The sequence below is a fragment of the Lipotes vexillifer genome, unplaced genomic scaffold (genome assembly GCF_000442215.2).
Source record: "Lipotes vexillifer unplaced genomic scaffold, Lipotes_vexillifer_v1.1 scaffold278, whole genome shotgun sequence".
NCBI classification, from domain to species: domain Eukaryota; kingdom Metazoa; phylum Chordata; class Mammalia; order Artiodactyla; family Lipotidae; genus Lipotes; species Lipotes vexillifer.
Window position 1 is genome coordinate 3,934,516 of NW_006769677.1, and position 20,414 is coordinate 3,954,929.

At 40.2% G+C, this 20,414-nt stretch overlaps 1 protein-coding gene and 1 pseudogene across 1 annotated transcript in view; both read left to right on the forward strand.

Moving 5' to 3' along the window:
- Positions 1-691: 691 nt before the first annotated feature.
- Positions 692-1,311, forward strand: LOC103078694 (rho-related GTP-binding protein RhoQ pseudogene; annotated as a pseudogene).
- Positions 1,312-2,385: 1,074 nt separating this feature from the next.
- Positions 2,386-20,414, forward strand: part of CDKL4 (cyclin dependent kinase like 4) — a 29,519-nt gene continuing 11,490 nt past the window's right edge. Inside the window, 3 exon segments of the mRNA XM_007445766.1 lie at positions 2,386-2,553; positions 6,052-6,173; positions 16,520-16,592. Of these exon segments, the coding sequence (XP_007445828.1) occupies positions 2,386-2,553; positions 6,052-6,173; positions 16,520-16,592 (363 nt within the window).

A 20,414-nucleotide genomic window follows, 5' to 3' on the forward strand; every position in this document is an offset into this window, starting at 1 on the left:
GCAGTAGAGCACTTTGTACCATGTCCTGTTCGCTACTCTTCCTAGTCTCTGCAGTATTGACATGGGTAAGAAGGGAAAAGATAAACACCGTACACCAGAGAATGCAGTGTTCCTTCAGCTGGGTTTTACAGCATCATATTTTAATCACTTTCTTGAAGATAAAGGCAACAATAGATTGGATAAGGTTCCTGTCCATAAATTCTTTTAGTTCAACCGAAGTACACACAAGACCCATTGTAAGAAACATATGTGGAATCTTTGCAGTGCTGGAATGACTGCGTAGGACTGAACTAAATTAACAAAATAATGTCCAGAAATTTTTTTTCCCCCACAAGGCTTCAAAAAATGGAGGCAACAGTCGTGCTTTTCCCTCCCGCTATGAATCTTTAGTGAAAGACAAAAGAGTCGCTTATGATTCATTGGATCCTCCTGGGGAGGCCGGGCCGGGGAGAGGGCGCGGGCGCGGCGACCGGGGCCCGGGCGGGGATCCGGGCAGCGAGCAAGGCGGCGGCAGCGCCCCAGGCCCGCCGCCTCTCCCCTCGGGCGGGGGGAACCGCTGCATGGGGCCGGGGGGTCGGCCTTGCTGCGCTGAGCCGCGGCAGCGCCGGACCCCCCAGGCGGGCTAGGGCTGAGCCCGGGGCCGGGGCGGGGGCTCCGGGGGGACCACGCCCGGAGGCCGGCCGGCCGCAGCATGTCTCACGGGCCTGGCGCGCTGATGCTCAAGTGCGTGGTGGTCGGCGACGGGGCGGTGGGCAAGACGTGCCTATTCAAGAGCTCTGACAAGCACGCCTTCCCGGAGGAGTACGTGCCCACCGTCTTCGACCACTGCGCAGTCGGCGACACCGTAGGGGGCAAGCAGTACCTCCTGGGACGCTATAGCACAGCCGGACAGGAAGACTATGATGGGCTGACTTTATCTTATCTAATGACTGATGTCTTCCTTATAGGCTTGCTTCTCTGTGATAAATCCAGCCTCATGTCAAAAAGTGAAAGAGGAGTGGGTACCAGAACTTAAGGAATACGCACCAAATGTACCCTTTTTATTAATAGGAACTCAGATTGATCTCCGAGATGACCCCAAAACTTTAGCAAGACTGAATGATATGAAGGAAAAACCTGTATGTGTGGAACAAGGACAGAAACTAACAAAAGAGATAGGTGCGTGCTGCTCTGTGGAATGTTCAGCTTTAACTCGGAAGGGATTGAAGACTGTTTTTGATGAGGCTATCATAGCCATTTTAACTCCAAAGAAACACACAGTAAAAAAAAAGAATAGGATCAAGATGTATAAACTGTTGTTTAATTACGTGAGAAACGTCTTCAGTGGCCAAGTAAACTGTCCATTTCTCTCAGAAAGCATATGAAATGCTGAAGCTATGCCCAGACCTCATAAATAATGAAGCAGTTTAAAACTTGAAAGGAAAAAATAGAAAAAAAAAAACCAACCCTGTCCTCAGAATTCTATAAAGTTGATTAAGAATGTTTCTTAAAGGTCCAAGAAGCAACAAACAGTATCTGAAGCCACAATCTATTATAAATACTTTATTTCAACTAGAAGGTACAATCTCTCAGGGGTTTCATAGTTTAAAAAGCTACAATCACATCATGTTGTAACTATATAAAAAACAGTGCTGTTAAGTGGAACTGCCTGGCTTAGACCATATACATGTCTGCACAGTCTTTATGGAATCTGCACAAAGAAATATCTTCTCCCTTTGCTCCAATAAATTGTTCTTGTATGTAAGTTTCTTTCTATTCCAGTATATCCAGAGTGGTGAAGTAACAGGGCCAGCCACGTAGCCAAAGGTCGCTCCAAGCGTGCAGGAGATGGGCCATTCCTGAGGAGAGAATGTATGAGATCGAAAAGAACAAATGTTTTATTATTACTTGAGCACAAGTGTAACCAAAATATTTCTATATTAAAGCTTAATGTGCTTTCTCAAAGAATGCCAAAAGTGTAATAAGGTCATATCTGCATTTATCATGAACACTAAAAATGTACACATTTTAGTTAATGTGCATTCAACTGTAACAAGGTTTCTGGCGATTGTAGATTTAGTTTGATGCTCCCCAAACTGCATGAGATACATGCTGAAATTACAAACTAAAACTTTGGGTCAGACTTTGCCATTAAAAAAAAAAAAAAAAAGACAAAAGAGTCATTCGATTATGAAGAAAAGCACGAGTATAGATGTCCAGATATTTTTAAGTGTATTTAAAATTAAGTAAAAATAAACCTTTGGCATCCTGGGCAAATTAGTTTTACATAGTAAACTGTGAGAGCGCTGTCCTTGGTAACGTGGTTAAACTGAGTCATTTTATTTTCCAGGTGCAACACTGTACTACAAGTCAATCAATACAGTGATTTAAGTCGCTTCAACTCAAATGGAAAAGTATGAGAAATTAGCTAAGATTGGAGAGGGGTCTTATGGGGTTGTATTCAAATGCAGAAACAAAACCTCTGGACAAGTGGTAGCTATTAAAAAATTTGTGGAATCCGAAGATGATCCTGTGGTTAAGAAAATAGCTCTAAGAGAAATACGCATGTTGAAGGTAGGTTAACTTCCTCTGTACATCTGTAATATCACTGTAATGGGTGAAATGGGTATGCCAAAATTACAAAGAATTTTAAAGTGATTTTTTTCCCCCATTGGACTGCAATTTCTTTGTATCAGCAATATATAAATTGGTCATCACTTCGGACTTTGGCCGCTCTGATGTTTAAGTGATATTATGAGCACAGCTATCGACTGTTAAAATTGAAGTCCTGTTCTGGTTGGTAAATATTCACTGTCCTAAGTCCCCTCATCCCAGTGTTTATCCTCCCCTTCAGCCCTGGCCCTCCCCACCACAACCCCAGCCCCGATGCCTGCCCAAGTCCTTCTCCCCATAAACCAGCAACTAAAAGAGCATCCTGTGGCACAGAGGGGCCCATAGGGCCGTGCCAGGGCCGCTGTAGGCATCCATATGGATTGGTCCCCGCCTGCGCGCCACTGGTTCCTAGACATATTGCATATCATCCCCAGCTACGTATACACATTTTACACAAAGGTTTTGTTTTAAGTTGCTTTTACTCTGATAGGATTTGATATGTAAGATTCACAAGTTCTCAATGTAAATTTTTTCCTATCCTAAAAATCATACAATTTTAGAGCGATAAGAAATCTTAGAGATGCTTCTCATTCAGCACGCTTATTTTATCGGGAAGGAAACTGAGGCAGAGGGCAGTGCTTCTCAAACATAAACGTGAATCAGAATCCCCTGGGGACGTTGTTGAAATGCAGATTCTGAGTTGAGGTCTGGGGTCGCCCTGAGATTCTGTGCTTCTAACAAACTCCCTGATGGCAGGGATGCTGCTCGTCTGTGGACCACAACTTGCACAACAAAACTGTGATCTCCTCAAGAACACACAGCCACAGCTGACCTTTACTTTTTTTCTTTTTACGAATTTATTTTTTTATTTATTATTTATTTTTGGCTGCATTGGGTCTTCGTTGCTGCACGCAGCTTTCTCTAGTTGCGGAGAGCGGGGGCTAATCCTTGTTGCGGTGCACGGGCTTCTCATTGCGGTGGCTTCTCTTGTTGCAGAGCTCAGGCGCTAGCTGCGCGGGCTTCAGTAGTTGTGGCACATGGGCTCAGTAGTTGTGGCTCGAGGGCTCTAGAGCACAGGCTCAGTAGTTGTGGCACACGGGCTTAGTTGCTCCGCTGCATGTGGGGTCTTCCCGGACCAGGGCTCGAACCCATGTCCCCTGCATTGGCAGGCGGATTCTTAACCACTGCACCACCAGGGAAGCTGCATGTGGGGTCTTCCCGGACCAGGGCTCGAACCCATGTCCCCTGCATTGGCAGGCGGATTCTTAACCACCGCACCACCAGGGAAGCCCCTGACCTTTACTTCTAACGTGCATCATCTGTTTTAGGAAAACCCCAGAAATCCAGTTTTTAAAGGGAGATAATTATTACATTATCTTCTCTTTTCAAGTATTATTTGTAGCAGCTTTCCTCAACTAAAAAGTTTTGGTGTTTTGTTTAAAATATAATTTGATATGCACGGAGTTTTCCAGATCACATCCATCATGATTTTAAAAACAGCTCCCTGTTCCTTGTAGCCAGAAGAGAGCACTGGTCAGACAGCCAGCTCATCACAGAGCTAAGCTACAAGGTGTGTCTGAACCTGGCAATGGGCTGTTTTCTACTAGAAGATGCTTTTTATCCACCCCTTCCCACCAAGTCTTCCAGTAAAGTTAATGCTCAGGTAGCACCTCCCAGGTTACAAGTGCCCAATTTGAGGGTGCACTTGAAGGTAAAAAATAGCCAGATTCCCACTCACTTTGGTCTCCGATGATGGTTCTCAGAAGGTACATCTTTCCTGCCTTTGGTGTGTTTCACCTATGCGTGCCCTGAGGAGATCCCTTCTGTAATAAATCTACCTTACTTTCCTCACATACTCCTGTTATTTAAATTCATTTTGATTTTCCCCTCCTTATTACCTGTTTTACCTTAGACAAATCATTGTTTTTCTGGGCTAAGTTAATTTGATTTGCAAAGAAGATATAAATTGCCTATCTGCCCAAAGACAGGAGACTTGACAAGGTTAAACCTTGCCTTCACATCCAGCTGTAGCATCTGTGAATCCCTGGCTCTCCTGGAAGAGATTATTTCACCCCCATTCTAAAGTTTTTGCCTCAGTACAAAGCAGCTGGCTTACCTGTGTGACCAGTTTCCTCCACTGTTTGCCTTTCTGCTCTTTTAGGCAATGGAACACATAGAAAACAAATTGATTTGGTGCTCTGGGCATATCATTAATGTATAATGGATTCCTTTTCCATATAATCAGGCACATAATCACAGGGTGGTTTTTTTTTTGTTCTGTTTTTTTGGTCAAGTTGTGCTTACAGATAAGGGAGAGGATACTGTATGAGGCTCCATACTTAAGACTCTCTACTGGGCCTGCAGAATATTTATTGAGCTACTGTATACAAAATACTGCATTCTCTCTCTTTATATAGCTTTCTGAGTAAATGGTACCAAGGGTTTGGAAAGTAGATTTGTCTACTATACTGGGAAAACAAGAGGAAGATGAGTTATAAGTAGGAGTGATCAGATGTCCTGGTTTATAGCTTTTCTCCCAGTGTTCAGTTTGGTTGGCACCCCTTTTTGTCTGGCTAGCGTCTTCTTTAAAAAGCATACTGGTTCGTATGTGAAATTATACAGTCACCTTACCTATAGGCAGGGTGGCCACATGTGCCGATTTGCCTGGGACAGTCCTGGTTTACATTAGTTACCCTGGTTGGGTGATAAATTATGTAGTTACTTTAGTGATAGATTATTTTACTTAATCAGGGTTTTTCCTTTGGTTTACGACATTAAACAGAGGCTGCCTTGTGAAATGCTTCAGTTTGGGAATTGAATTTAACAGATTAAACATAAGCATAAGAGAGAACAAGAGACTCAAAGAACAGAGCTGAAAATAAGATAAATAAATTTAAAACACAGACTAACTGTAGAGACTCCTAGAATATGGAGTTTAATGAGATTTGAGGGTTGAAATCTAGTATTTCTGAGAGCCAACACTAAAGTCCAGGCTGGGTTTAAATCCAGCTGACATTTACATTAAATCTATGCCAATATGATTGGGTATAGATGGGTATTGATGCTTTTTATAGTGTTTTACTCAATAATTCCATTACCATTCTATATTAAGGTCATTTTATGACTTGTATATTTAGAATTTCCACTAAATGCCTAAAGAATTTTTTATTTTAGTGCTTAGATTTTAAGTTGTACTTTATTTGCTGTCTCCAGAGAGATCCAAGCAGCTTAGTTATCCTTTATTATGGGGTATATTAGGTAAATTCTTAAATTTCTTCCAACTTTAAGATTCTATGATACTAAGAGTAGTTTCTCTTGTGAGTAACTGTAATAAAATTCTCTGCAAGAGATGCAGAGAGAATGATGAGCAAGGCCTTTTGCTCTTAAAATTGTAAGGGGTCTGGGAGAAACGATTACAGTAAACACATCACCAAACTTTGTATTTCAATTCCTTTGCAGCAATTAAAACACCCAAATCTTGTGAACCTCATTGAGGTGTTCAGGAGAAAAACGAAAATGCATTTAGTTTTTGAATACTCTGATCATACACTTTTAAATGAGCTGGAAAGAAACCCAAACGGGTAAGTAATCTAGAAACTGAAATTCTGTGTGGCCGGTTCCCAGTTTCATTATGTGTGGGATTAACTATGGCAAATTTCAGATCTGAGCCCCTTTCTACCCAGATGTATCTGCTGGCTCTCCCTCTCCAGTCTCAATTTAGGATGTACTCAAAGGGCAAATGGCTATTAACCTAGAGTAAATATATAGTATTTAATAGACAAATCTACTGCAAATATAAATCACAATGTATTTCAAGGCTAAATTATATGTTAGATTATCTGAATCCAAGGAATGAAGCACAGCTCAATATTAGGAAATGTATTCATATAATTCACTAATAGATTAAAGGAGAAAAAGTACATAAGTTTGATTAAAACTGTAAAAGGCAGTTGATAAATTCAACATCCTTTCCTGGTTACTAAAACAAAAAAACCTTAGCAAACTAGGATTAAAATACTCTTTACACACACACACACACACACACACACACACACACATGCACACACACACACAAAAATTCTTCAAATAAATAGCTAATTTTATATTCAATGATAAAATACTGAAGAAACTGTCACTAAAGTGAGAAACAAGACATAAGAGCTCAAGCCAATGTAATGTACTAAGAAAAACAAATAGGATATATAATTTTGGGAAATGAGATAAAATTGCCATTATTTGCATGATATTGTTATTCAACAAAATCTAACAGAATTACCTAGAGTTACTAAAACTAATGGAATTCAGTATAGTGACCACAGCACTCCAAATTCCACACACGAAAATTAACAGCTTTTGTATCAATCAGTGCTTTAGAAAATCTAGTGGAGAAGGATCCCATTCAAATATCAACAACAAGAAAGTGTAGGAATAAAGGTAAAAAAGAATTGTTCAGACTCTACCTAAAGACAGTTACAAAACTGAGATACATAAGGGATTTTGTTTAAATGAACATATATTTCTGGATGGAAATATTCATTATTATATAGATTCTGCCTCCCTGATTTATTTATTTATTGCACAAAAATCGAATCAGAATGCCAACTGGTTTTTCTTAACTTGAAAAACTTAGACTAAACCAAGAAAAAAAATCTTTTTTAATATTTATTTATTTATTTGGCTGTGCTGGGTCTTACTTGCGGCACATGGGGTCTTCATGGACTCATGTGGGATCTTCATTGTGGCGTGCATGCGGGATCTAGTTCCCTGACCAGTGTTCGAACCCAGGCCCCCTGCATTGGTAGCGTGGAGTCTTAGCCACTGGACCACCAGAGAAGTCCCATAAACCAAGAAATTTTTTTAAAAGAATAAAGGGAACTCCAACTGCCAAATAATACATCATATTCATTTTAGAGATTCTCTTTGACAAAAAGTATCATAAACAAAACTAAAAAAGAAGTGACAAATTAGGTAGATTATTTGCCAGATGAAGAATTAATATAATTTCATATCTACATATGTAGATTTTGCAAATCATATTTCTAAAAAGATTAACACCCAGTTAGAATATATATTCATTCAGAAAAAATTTTAGTGAATTCCTACTGTTGTTCCAGGCTGGGTGCTGGAATAAAATGCACGTACTTTAATAAAAATTAATTTTTAAAACAGTTAAAATGATGAATTAATTCATAGTTCAGCTTTATCATGAGCTAAATAGGATTCTGTATTTTGGCTTTAGAGGACAGATGTGTTCAGTCATCATATAAATTAATTTATAAATTAACATACATTTTCATAATATTAGAAATGTATGATTAACATCATGTATTGTTCAAGGCCCTGAAAATAAAACCTACAATACACATAATCCATGTACCAATTTAAGTGAACTGAACATCTTTCTTTTCCTTCTGTGTACCCTAAGCCTTCCTGCCTATAGGACTTAGCTCATGCTCTTCCTTTAACCTAGAATATTCTAACCTTTTCCACTTTCCCTATCTCTCTCATAATCTTTAAAATGTGAAATCCTAGATATTCTTACCATCTCTGAGATTCCTCTATCTGGGTGGAATTGCTTCCCTCCTTTGAATACCCATGGAATTTTATTTTCATCCCTGTTATGGTACTTGGCACTTACTACCTTAATGTTTTTATGTGCATACTCTCTCTCTTCCCAGACTATAAGTTTTTTGAGTGCAGAATTCATATCTAATTCATCTTAATAGCTTCCTTAGTGTGCAGCATTCTGTTATTCACTCACTTCAGAAATATTTTACTGAACACTTCTGCTGGTGCAGAGAATAGAAAGATATAATGGCACAATCCTGTCCTCAAGAAGCTTAAAATCTAATGAAGAGACAGATATTCAAAGTAGCAATTACAAATGACAATGTAGACTGGGTTACCATTGGTGCTCAGGATACAAGAGAGGAGCATCTCCAACATCTATTGGTCCTGGGGTATCAGGAAGTTTCTGCAGAGAAGGAACCATTTGGGCTGAGACTTTGAAAAAGGGAAGAGTTGGCCAGGTGGACAATCTTGGTGGAATGCCCAGATGTGAGAAAGGACAAGGCATATTCAAGCAACTCTTTTGTTCTGTATGTATTTAGCAACCACAAGGACCTCTGAACTACCCTACTTTCCACTCTAGTGGAAAGTGTATTTGGTGTATTTAGTGTGTTTTACTAGTGTATATAGCAGTTCCAGTGTATCCAAAGTGCTTTGGGTCAGCCCTGAGACTTGGATCTACATAGAGGAATGCAAATATGAACAATGCAGAATAAGCCACTCTTTCTCTGAAATGCTGAGTACTTCCAGATAACAATGATTAATTAAAAACATTCATCTGCTTTCACTCCCATCTTAAAATCTACTTAAATAACAGCCAAGAGAGTATAAACCCAGTGAATAGTAAACAGGTAAACAACCAGATAGCATACATACCAAGCCTACTCAACCATTGTTTATTAGGGTAAATTCACATTTTGAAGAAATAACTGGTGTGTAGATATGAGATGATCAAGGTAGTGGAAGTGTGGGATGAGACCTGTGGGATGGTGAGATAGTCATGAGACTTGAGGACTAAATTGTATCATAAAGAAGAACTAATTTAACACTGAAGTAAGATGGTGAAAGTGTACTGCTTCCGCTGCCAAGTGAAAGCTTCTGGTGTCCTCTACTTGGATAGAGGGAAAAGCATTTGTTAGATCAATGGCTGCATACTGAGTACTGAGACTGTGTTGGATTTGCTCCAGTTAAGAAACTACATGTACTTAAACAACTGCAACTGGTATCATCTGATTAAATTTAAAATAATCTATTCACATTCTCTCAGATCCTTCTCTGTTCAAAATAGGTACAATAGGAGGGAATTCCCTGGTGGTCCAGTGGTTAGGACTCGGCACTTTCACTGCCGAGGGCACGGGTTCAGTCCCTGGTTGGGAAACTAAGATCCCGCAAGCCGCACAGCATGGCCAAAAAAAAAACCAAATAGGTACAATAAGTAAGCTAATTGGTAATGTGATAGGAATTACCACCCTACCAACAGGAAGGATTTCCCTTTACTATCATTGCACTATACAAAATGGCTAATCCTGCCTTCAAGAAGCTTAAAATCTAATGAAGATATTTAAAGGAACAATTATAAATGACTGTCAGGGTGTAAAAACTACCATATGGGTTTATAAAACTACAGCTATCCACTTCTGGCTGGCGACAGCACATCACGTACATCTGTAAATCATGTTTCAATTTCTTTTTTTAAAAGAATTCAGCTTTACTGAGGTGTAATTGACATATAAAAGGCTTAATTTCCTTCTCAATTAACTGATCATAGATAATTACCCATACGACTATGGGTGTGGATTGGTGGAGGATGGCAGTGAATCATGAGCATTAAGAAATGCATTAGTTAGAAGAACACCAGCATCATGTCCCAGATATGAAGCAGGGAGAGTCTTCCTTTGAAATGGCTTCCTGATTCCCTGGGGATGATTGGCGCCCTGGATGGCAGAGGCCAAGAAGGAGTGCTTCACTTCCAGAAGTTACTGTAATAGGCAACAGAGCCAGAGTGGTGATCAGAATGGTTTGGTCTGACCATGGGTTCTCCCACGCAAAGGAGATGGGCAGGTCACTAAGGTTCTATTTGTTCTACATAAACTAGTAACTAGAGGCCTGGCTTGAGTCACCATAATAGCCAGTTTGCAGACCCAGGGCCTCATGAATAAAGGGGAGCCAGCAGCTCTCCTTGGGGAATAGCCCTGCAATAACATCATATGTATGTACTTAATTCTTCCTCTTAGCCTACCCCAGAATGGTCTTTGGCCATTTACCAGGATAATTGTGTACTGGGAAAAGAGAGCTACCCAATCTTTCAGGAATTTCTGGTCAGTGCTCTGCAGTAAAGCCAATCACCAGTGACTTTGAAAGCCACTGTGGTTCACCAGTTTGTGTGTGTGTGTGTGGCGGGGTGATGGGCAGCTTAGTGAGAGTCAGGTGGCAAATGAAATTTTGACTTGAATCCATCTCCTGGCAGTCCTAGAAAGTCCAGGAATCCATCCTTGGGGTTATTTCCCCATTTCCTAACTGGATAGTGGAAATAGGTGCACTAGCAAATGGAACAAGATCTGATCCAAGGAATGAAGGCTGCTATGGTGGGAGGAGCCTAGTAGAAGGGTCTGGCATGCTATTTCTTTACCAAAATAGGAAACTGAAAGCAATACTGCAGATTTGGGGACGAATGTAGATTAGTGCTACCATTAAATACTTTGGAGAGACATAGAGGAACATGTTGCCTGTGACAAATCCTCTCTAACACTCCTGTCTCCTCAAAACTTTGGATTTCTTTCTCTTCATTTTACCAATGAATTTCTGGCATTGCAACTTCATCTGGCACAGGCAACCATTTAGTCCAGGTTCCAATCACCCAATGCAGCAATCACCCAATGCAGCAATCAACCAGTGCAGCGATCAACCAGTGCAGCAATCAAACCAGTGCAGCAATCAATCAGTGCAGCAGTCAACTAGACTCACTCCTAGCTGCTCCAGGGAGTTTACTGAAACCAGACTCGCTAATAAGTGTGCCCATACTGTTATAATCCGCCCAAGTCTAAAATCTTGTTTCCTCCTCTCTGGTCGTACACTTATGAAATCCATTTCCACATACGTTCTCCAGTATAAATTAGCATAATTGTATAGTTCTTTTTGCTGTGTAAATCTTCTTTCCCTCTCTTTGACTTTGTAATAGTCCACTTGGGACATGCTGGGATCTGACTTTAGTCAAGGTTTGGAGACCTTGATGGGTAGCAGGGAAAGGAGCCTTGAGGAGAATTGGCAGCCTCCCCATGCAACGCAGCTGCCTCAAGTGAGATCTTTAGGGGGGTCCTCAGCAAGGCAAAAGCAGCCTATCACACAAGCTCGGGGGCTACTTCCCATGAGAAGAGACCTTTGGCAGGAAGTTGGGATGCTCTTAGTTCTATGAATACTCCCAAAGTGCCACATTTCAATTCTCAAAGTATATCTCTCAGTTAATTAACTGAGAAATTAATTAACCTCACATAAATTCAACCTATGTTGTCATTTAGCACCCTGCAGGACTATTCTCAGTGTCTGATTTTTCAGTCATCTCAGGGTAATTCCAATGGTCAATGGAGTGAGCCTTAAAAATACAAGAAATAAGGGCAAGCATTGAAACTTCTGGTTTCCTAACTGTGCCTTGAACCAAAATATCAAAGCCCTAAAGCTGTCCTTTTGTTTTTTCTTTAATTTTTCCAGTGAAGTGAGAAACAGCCAGCCCAGCCCGCTTTTCTTTTATTACTTTCCCATATGTTCCCATATTGTTCAATCACATTCAGTCCAGCAAAGCCCTGCCCTGAATAGGCACTTCATTCCAGATGACCACAGGTGATTATGTAAATAATTGGTTCATCACCGGGTGCCCATTTACCAGTGTTCCAGCCACTAATGGTAATTAGATCCCCCTGCCTTCAGACCCAGCTAAGTCAGATAGCCTACATTCCCAAGGCCTTGACTTTGTTTCCCATACCCACTTCTGGTATCATATTCTGAACTAATCAGGATTCAACAACAGAATTCACTCTAGCTAGTTAAAGCAAAAAGGGATTTATTACGGGGTGTTAGTTTATACAGTTTCTGAGAGTGCCAGCGGAGGAAGCTTAGTTGAGGACCTATTAGGTACCAGTTACTGTTCTAGGCCCCAGAGCTACAATAATAGACAAGGTAAAGCCCTTGCAGAGTTACAAGCCTTTGGAAAACAATAAAGCACACTGAGGGATTAGAGAATGCCTGATGAGGGGCATAGGTGGAACAATAAAAACAAAGCTTTGGAGGTCTGTTCAGGGAATAGCGAAGGCTAACTGGGCCAGAGTGGAGGTCGGTGGGAATGTGATAGGAGTTGGGGGTGGGGAGAGTTAATAGAAGTGAAATCATTAAGAGGCTGGTAGGCCACAGTAAAGGTTGGATTTTATTCTAGGATAACAAAGGTTTACAGAGAAGGACTCAATTCATCTTGGGTACTGATAATGAAATCAAGTTTTCCATGTCAAGTTATATAACAAACTAAAACAAAGATAATGAGCTCTGATGTCAGCGCCAGGATTCCCCTGAATGGCGAAGAGAGCAGCCTCTGAGTGACCCAGTCTGAATTCCCTGACCCTGTCACCCTTATTAACCCCTATGGGCTTGAACCAGAATGTCTAGTTTTTGCTTTCAGGCCTTCACTATTCCAGTATTTGTTTGTGCACTCACCAAAGTATACTATTTAAACACAGAGTATCAGTTGGTTTCTACAGAAGGTTTTATTTCACTCCAAAATGCCTTGAAAAATGCTGAGTGTGGCTGAATAATGTTGCAATGCTCTACCTTTCTGGAATGAACACTGTGTGAATCTGTATTCTCTTTGATAACTATCTCCTCTTCCTAAGATCAGCGGTATTTGTTTGTAGTTGTTATTTTGTATAAATGTTGCTTTGCCTAAAATGGAATCTGCCTTCTTGGAATCTGAGATCACGGAAGGATTCTGTTTTGAACAGAAGCCATGACTCTTCCTGTGAGGTGCCCTTAAATACCCCTCTTTCACAACAATAGCTGGGGAGTTTCTTAGGACATTGCTTCATGCCTAATTCGGTGTTACTAACACTAGTAACCAGGGTTCTGCCAGTCTCTGAACCCTTGCCCCTACCTGCTTTCTCAGTTCCAGTACTGGATCCTGGTGCCTAGAGTCTGTGGACCAGCACAAGCATTCTGTTTCTACATGAATAGGGCCATGTGTTACTCTTGCCAGTTCCTCTCAGGATTTTTTTTTTTTTTTTTGGCTTTGATGGGTCTTCATTGCTACGTGCGGGCTTTCTCTAGTTGCGGCACGTGGGCTTCTCATTGCGGTGGCTTCTCTTGTTGCAGAGCACGGGCTCTAGGCGCGTGGGCTTCATAGTTGCAGTGCGCGGGCTCTAGGGCGCGTGGGCTCAGTAGTGGTGGCTCGTGGGCTCTAGGGCGCAGGCTCAGTAGTTGTGGCGCACGGGCTTAGTTGCTCCACAGCATGTGGGATCCTCCCGGACCAGGGCTCAAACCCGTGTCCCCTGCATTGGCAGGCAGATTCCTAACCACTGTGCCACCAGGGAAGCCCTCCTCCCAGGACTGAGATCCACTCCCTTCCCTCCACCTCTACCAGCCTCATCTAAACCACTAGATCTCACCTGGATTATTAAGTTAGCCTCTGAATTAACCTCCCTGTATCCACTCTGCCCCAGAAATCCATTCTCTATATATGTCACTTGCCTACTTGAGTCCTTTCAATGACTTCCCTTTGAACTTAGAGTAAAGTGCAAATTCCTGACCCAGATTGAGAAGGCCCTCGGGGGTCTGGCCCCCGCCAGCCTCAGCAACTTCACTCACGCTTTAGCCACACTGGCCGCCACACTCGCAGCTCTTTCTCACCTCAGGGCCTCTCCCCATCCTCTTCAGGCTCTTTGTGTCTTTGCACTGGGTGTCAGCCCCATCTACTCACCTCGTCTGACCCCAGACCCTCATATCCTGAACCTGTTTTAATACTCAGGCTCTTAAGGGATAGACTTCTCAATAAACTTGTGAGGTATTATTCCAGGAAAAGTGAAAGCACAAATAACTTGCCCAAGGTTATAAAACTAGGAAGCAGCATGGCTGGGATTTGAACTCTGTGCACAAATGGCTGTACTATTCCTTCTGCCTCATTAAAAAAATATAAATAATGTAGTCTCAGGCTTGGCTCTTAGGTAGAGGAGGGAGAGGATAAAGTTATACCAGAATTCAGTATAGGAAATAAAAACCACTCTAGACATTTTAAGTGGAAAGGGACTTAATACTGAGAATTAGGTGCTTTCACAATACTGAGAAGAGCTAGAGTCAAAAGGCTGCCACCAGATCACTGATGCCAAGGGCTTGACACCGTCACTGTGATCTGAGATGGGGAAACTGCTCTGAGCAAAATACCTCCATTCAGTGGTTGCTATTTCTTGGTATTTACCCAGACCTAACATGTCTTGTCACTGGTGCCATACCTGCGTCACACACAGGCCAGCCCACTGTTCTGCAAGACCAGCTCCATCTGCACGATAATGAGTTCAGTTTTTAAAAAGTGATCTAAACACATGATTTAAATATCCAAATGTGATAAAATATTAAAACTGAGTGATGGGAGTGTTTGGAATATTCGGTAATTTTACATTTTTTAATCAAAAAATCCTTACAGTAGAACATTTAGTGAAAAAAAAATCTTGTGTTTTCAGATTTTTGAAAATATGCCAACAACAACCTCATCTCCGTGAAGAGGGCTGAAAAGCAAGCAACACACTGAAAAAAATATTTACAGCATCTATGTAGACTCTGATATACATTGAGTCTTCATAAATCAATTTAAAGAAGAGTAACTAGACCAATCAAAAAGCAATAAAGGGCATGAACAGAAAATACACAAAAGGAGAGAAGTTTAATGTTCAATAATGTGAAAATTAAAATCATTAGTAATTAATGAAATGAAATTAATGAAAACCAAAGTGAGATATCTTTTTATTTTAACCACAGCTTGGCAAACATAACACTAGCAAAACGGAATGTTGGCAAGACAATGAGGAGATAGGGACTCAAATGCACAGATGCTTGGTGGGTGTGTAAATATGTACAACCTTGCTTAGTGAGGGTAGTTTGGCCGTATGTAACTGTGAAGGCATCATCCTGGGACAGTGATGTGAGCAATGGAAAGACATCAACAGAAAAGTTAAAGGGAATGTAATTGCTGCAATTTATAGAAATGGTTACACAAAATACACTAAGTACTCCCAGACAGAATACAAGTTGCCCAGATCCCCAATTCCCCAATGGAAAACACTCTCCAATATTTTCCACAGAATGAGGAATCTTCAGGGGCAAGTAGCTCCCAGCTTCCCATTCTCAAGAGCCCTTTATTCTCCCCAGCCTCCCCTGGCTATGTACCTGCCTGCTTACCAGGCATAGGTAACTGTTATAAAACAACCCTGGCACATGCTTGAGTGTTTACCACCAACCTGAATTGGATGAATTGAAGGTCAACCTTCAAGAGTGTCTTTTTTCCTGCAAAACCAAGTCTCAGGTCTACCTGAAGTTCATACTTGCAGGATCAAAATGTAACATGTGCCTACCATAGGTCCCAGAAATCCCACTTCTAGAACTTACCTTAAAAAGAAAACTGCACAACTTCCATAGATGGATGAGTAGATATTCACTGAAGCATTGCTTCTAGAAATGAAAATCGTGTCAGGCCTAATTGCTCATCAATGGGGACTAACTAAGTAAATTATGATACATCCATATAATGAAATCCTTGGCCACTGAAATATATGTATACATATTAGTATCTGTACCTCAATGCATAGGATGTTTCTGAAAGAGGCAGGGGAAGTTGCAGAGGATGAAATGATTGGCAAGGCAGGTATGAGAGAATTCTTCATGGATATTCTTTTAACTTTAAAAATATTGAACCATATGAATATATTTATTTAATATTAAAAGGTAACTGCAGAGAGAGACAGAGAGAGGGAGAGAAACAGAGATTCCTAAAGGGACAGTCACTATAAGTTACAGCAATTATTTTGAGCTAGCAAGATTTGAGTCAACACTTTTTATTTCTTTACTTTTCTATATTGTTTGAATTTTCATGATAAGCATGGATCATTTTTACAGATGTAAAAATTTCAAATTACAAAGCAAAAATTATATAACCAAAAGAAAAAGTAGTAAAGCAATTTTCGTTAAAACATTAAAAAAAAAAAAATTTCCCAGACTCCCTTTGCGCTGCATCCTTTGGCCATGACAAGCCCCGCCCATTCCATTTCTATTCCCAGTTCTGCTGCTGAAATCCTATCTTAGGAGTTTTCATTTCCTTTTTTGTTTTTTCCCCCAGAGTTGCTGATGGAATGATCAAAAGTGTGTTATGACAAACACTTCAAGCTCTTAACTTCTGTCATAGACATAACGTAAGTAACATTTTCTAACGTATTTGCTGATTTCTTCATGATGACTCTTCTACTTAGCTCAGGGGTCTATTTGAAGAGCTAATGACAGAGGGAAAATAAGGACCAAAAGAGCCAAACAAAAGAAGGTTACAGAATATGAGGAAAAGTAATGCATTATTCATGGCCCTTTTCCAATTTCTGTAAGAATCGAATTACTCATTCCTTATAAATTAAAAGTTTGTATAAACTTAATGTTTCTTTTTGCCACAATACTGATTCCTATAATTATTTTTAAATTGGATTAAAATAAGTTTTCAGGATATCAGTAGTGTAACCCTCCATGGCACTTGATTTTGTTTTGATTTTAATGTCTCTTAAGTCTTTTATTCTATAGCAGTCCCCCTTCCCCTACCTTTTTTTCCCCATCATTAATTTTTTACAGCCATGGGTATCAAACTTAAGCATGCATCAAAATCACCAGGAGGTCTTGTTAAGACACATTTTGCGGGGCCCATTCGCAGAGTTTCTGATTCAGTAGGTCTGGGATAGGACCTGAGAATTGGCATTTCTAACAGTTTCCCAGTTGATACTGAAGCTGCTGGTGCTAGAGCCACACTTTGACTACTCCTGTGTTATAGAAATCATTTTGGCCGATTGCTTCCTGTGTGTTACTTAACTTGTTCTTTCACCTGTATTTGCTGTAAATTGGTGTTTATATCCAGAGGTTTGATCATACTCAGGTTCAGTTTTTTAGACAGAAATGCTTCACATATAGTTCTGTACACTTATTGCATCAGCATCATGAGGCATATATTATGTCTGGTTGTCTTTCCCACTTTTGATTGTCTTAAAATAGATTAGTGGATTCAGGAGGTGTTCATTTGATCCCCTCCATTATCACTTTCCCTGTCAATCTTTTTTTTTTTTTTTTTTTCCGGTACGCGGACCTCTCACAGTTGTGGCCTCTCCCGTTGCGGAGCACAGGCTCCGGACGCACAGGCTCAGCAGCCATGGCTCACGGGCCTAGCCGCTCCACTGCATGCGGGATCTTCCCGGACCGGGGCACGAACCAGTGTCCCCTGCATCGGCAGGCAGACTCTCAACCACTGCGCCACCAGGGAAGCCCCCCTGTCAATCTTTTATTTCGTTTTAGCATTCATAGATAATTATTACCTCTCTCCAGGATTTCATTAGGGTTAAAAGGTGGTGATTTTCTAATTCTATTATTCCTTCTGCATTTGTTCATTGGAATTCTATGGAGAAGAATTTACCATCATGGACTCTGGCTACTGTAAAGTATAGTAAGATAAATATGTGATTATTCCCTTTATTTGTCAATACTCAAGAGTGATGAGCCAGTGTGTTAGCAGCCTCTAAGAGTGAACAATGAAGGGTTTTGGGGAGGTGTAGGGTATCGTTATAAACGAATGGATTTTATGTATTTGATGTGTTTCAATCCTTTGCGATAATTGTTCTCTCTGATGTTCAAATCTTAGGCCAGTGGGAGCTTCTTTAAGTAGGCTTTTGGGTGCTTTTGCTATAATGATAGTTTTTAAAAAATAACTCTAGACCTTTTGCGTTGGTGCCTACACGGAGGCAGTGTTGAGGCAAGGATACAGACTACCATATGGTCAATTTTGATGCCAGCAGAATATCTATCATAGTAGTCTAGGATTGCTGAAAAAGAGTACAAGATCATGGAACTAAATTTCAATACTTAGGGAAAGCTTCCTTTAGCTTTAAGAAAGTCAGTGAAGTTTTTGTTTGTTTGTTTTGTTAGGATAAGTCAGAAGCTTTTATTTTCTATTGATAGAGTATAGAGGGATATTGTCCACAAGATACATAAACCTGTTTTTCATGATGCAAATTGTACTTTCAAATAATTACTAAAGATGATGCTGAATTGAATCCACATCTCTGTTGCTTTTCACCATGCTCTGAGAAGTATTCAAGTTCACCTAAGTTTGTTGCTAGAGTTTTATGGGTAATTAAAATGAGTTTTTAAAAATTCGTTTTACCATAAGTGTTGTACATTATCCCTATATAATCAGACATTTTCCTGTGTACTGATTATAAGCTTGAATACAGTGTCTGTAGCTGATTTATCTTTGTATCGCTTTAGCCTAGCATGGATCTTTTTATATAAGATCTGCTCAGGAAACATTTATTGAATAACTGGATGAAGGAATGACTGAATGAATGAATGAGTGGGTCAATCAATCAACTTACCTCCCTGATTACTACTTACTATTTCCAGTGGACCCAAACATTATAGTAGCTCAATGCAACTGCCACCATTTCTTTCTCTGCTTGGAACAACACATTCTGTACCTTAAACTTTGAAATATTGAAAACCTCCAGTTTATAATCTATGGCCTTTATTAAAAATAGATAATTTTTCAGACAAAATTTCTTCCTCCAACATGGAAATTACTTCTGAACTCTGGTTATCCCATTTTCTTATGCTATGGTAAGCTTTTATGTATCTTTTGTTTTTTTTAACAAACCTATTGTCTAAAATGCACACAAAGGGAAAAAAATCTAAATCATATGTAAGTTGTTACAATACTACATCTAAAACCTTTATACTCTCCTTATTTTAAAGGAGCCCTCATGATACTCTCAAAGAATAGAAAAGGCAGTCTGACCCAAATGGTGTTGCTAAAAATTCCCAGCTTTCAACCTGTGGTGACCATGACTACCTTTTTATCTCCAGAGCAGTGATCCTACCAAGAAAGGAAGGTTACGGTAGTAAGGGATTAAGGCCTTGCTACTCAAAATGTGGTTTGTAGAGATCACCTGAGAGCTCATTAGAAATGCAGATTCTCAGGCCCATTCAGATCTGACTCAGAATCTGCATTTTAACAAGATCTCCAGGTGATTCATGTGCACATTAAATTTTGAGAAGCACTGGACTTATGAAAATACCTACTCATTTTGTTCTTTTTTTACCCTATAAAGTGGCTAGATTGAGGTAACTAAAGTGACCATTTAGCATCATTGTCAACTCATGAATTTTTATATATTTGATGTATCGATTAGAGAAAAACAACTTCATGTCTGGGAATTCCCTGGAGGTCCAGTGGTTAGGACTCTGCGTTTTCACTGCCGTGGGCCTGGGTTTGATCCTTGGTTGGGGAACTAAGATCCTGCAAGCCACACGGCACAGCCAAAAAAAAAAAGAACTTCATGTCAAAATGACAAAATTACAGTGACTTCCAAAATACGAGTATGTCTGGCTGTAACATCCATCATCATCTTGTTGATATCAATGACTGAGTTGTCAAGGAGGAGGTTTCTTTCCTCTATCATTAGGAGTATCCATCCGTAAGGCTCAAAGAACAACCTTCTCAGATGTCCATTCAGGCTATATAAAGAAGCAACTTATAGTAGGGAAGCTTCCAGAGATGATTCCTAAAATTAAGGGTCAGGTTTAAAATACCATGGATACCTCTTCTTGCTGGCTTTTGAGATTGTAAAAATGAGATTGCACATCAGCTGCAATAACCCAGTTTAAACAATGTTTGCTTTAGCTGTATATGATACCCAAGTTTATCAAAGTGTTTTGGTTACACTGACTTGCGAGTTATTGCTCTTAGGTGGAAAATAAGCTGATTGCGAGAGGCATTACAGAGTTTGCACTGAGTGCAGCTTTGCAGTGGAGAAAGTGAATGCTGTATGTCTAAGCATCTTCTGTTCTCCATACTCGGCTTCTTACTGTTCCAGTGATTTTTACTCTCTTTCTCTTTCTTCTATTATATAATACTCCATCTATCCTTTTTTTTTTTTTTTTTTTTTGCGGTACGCGGGCCTCTCCCTGTTGTGGCCTTTCCCCTTTCCGAG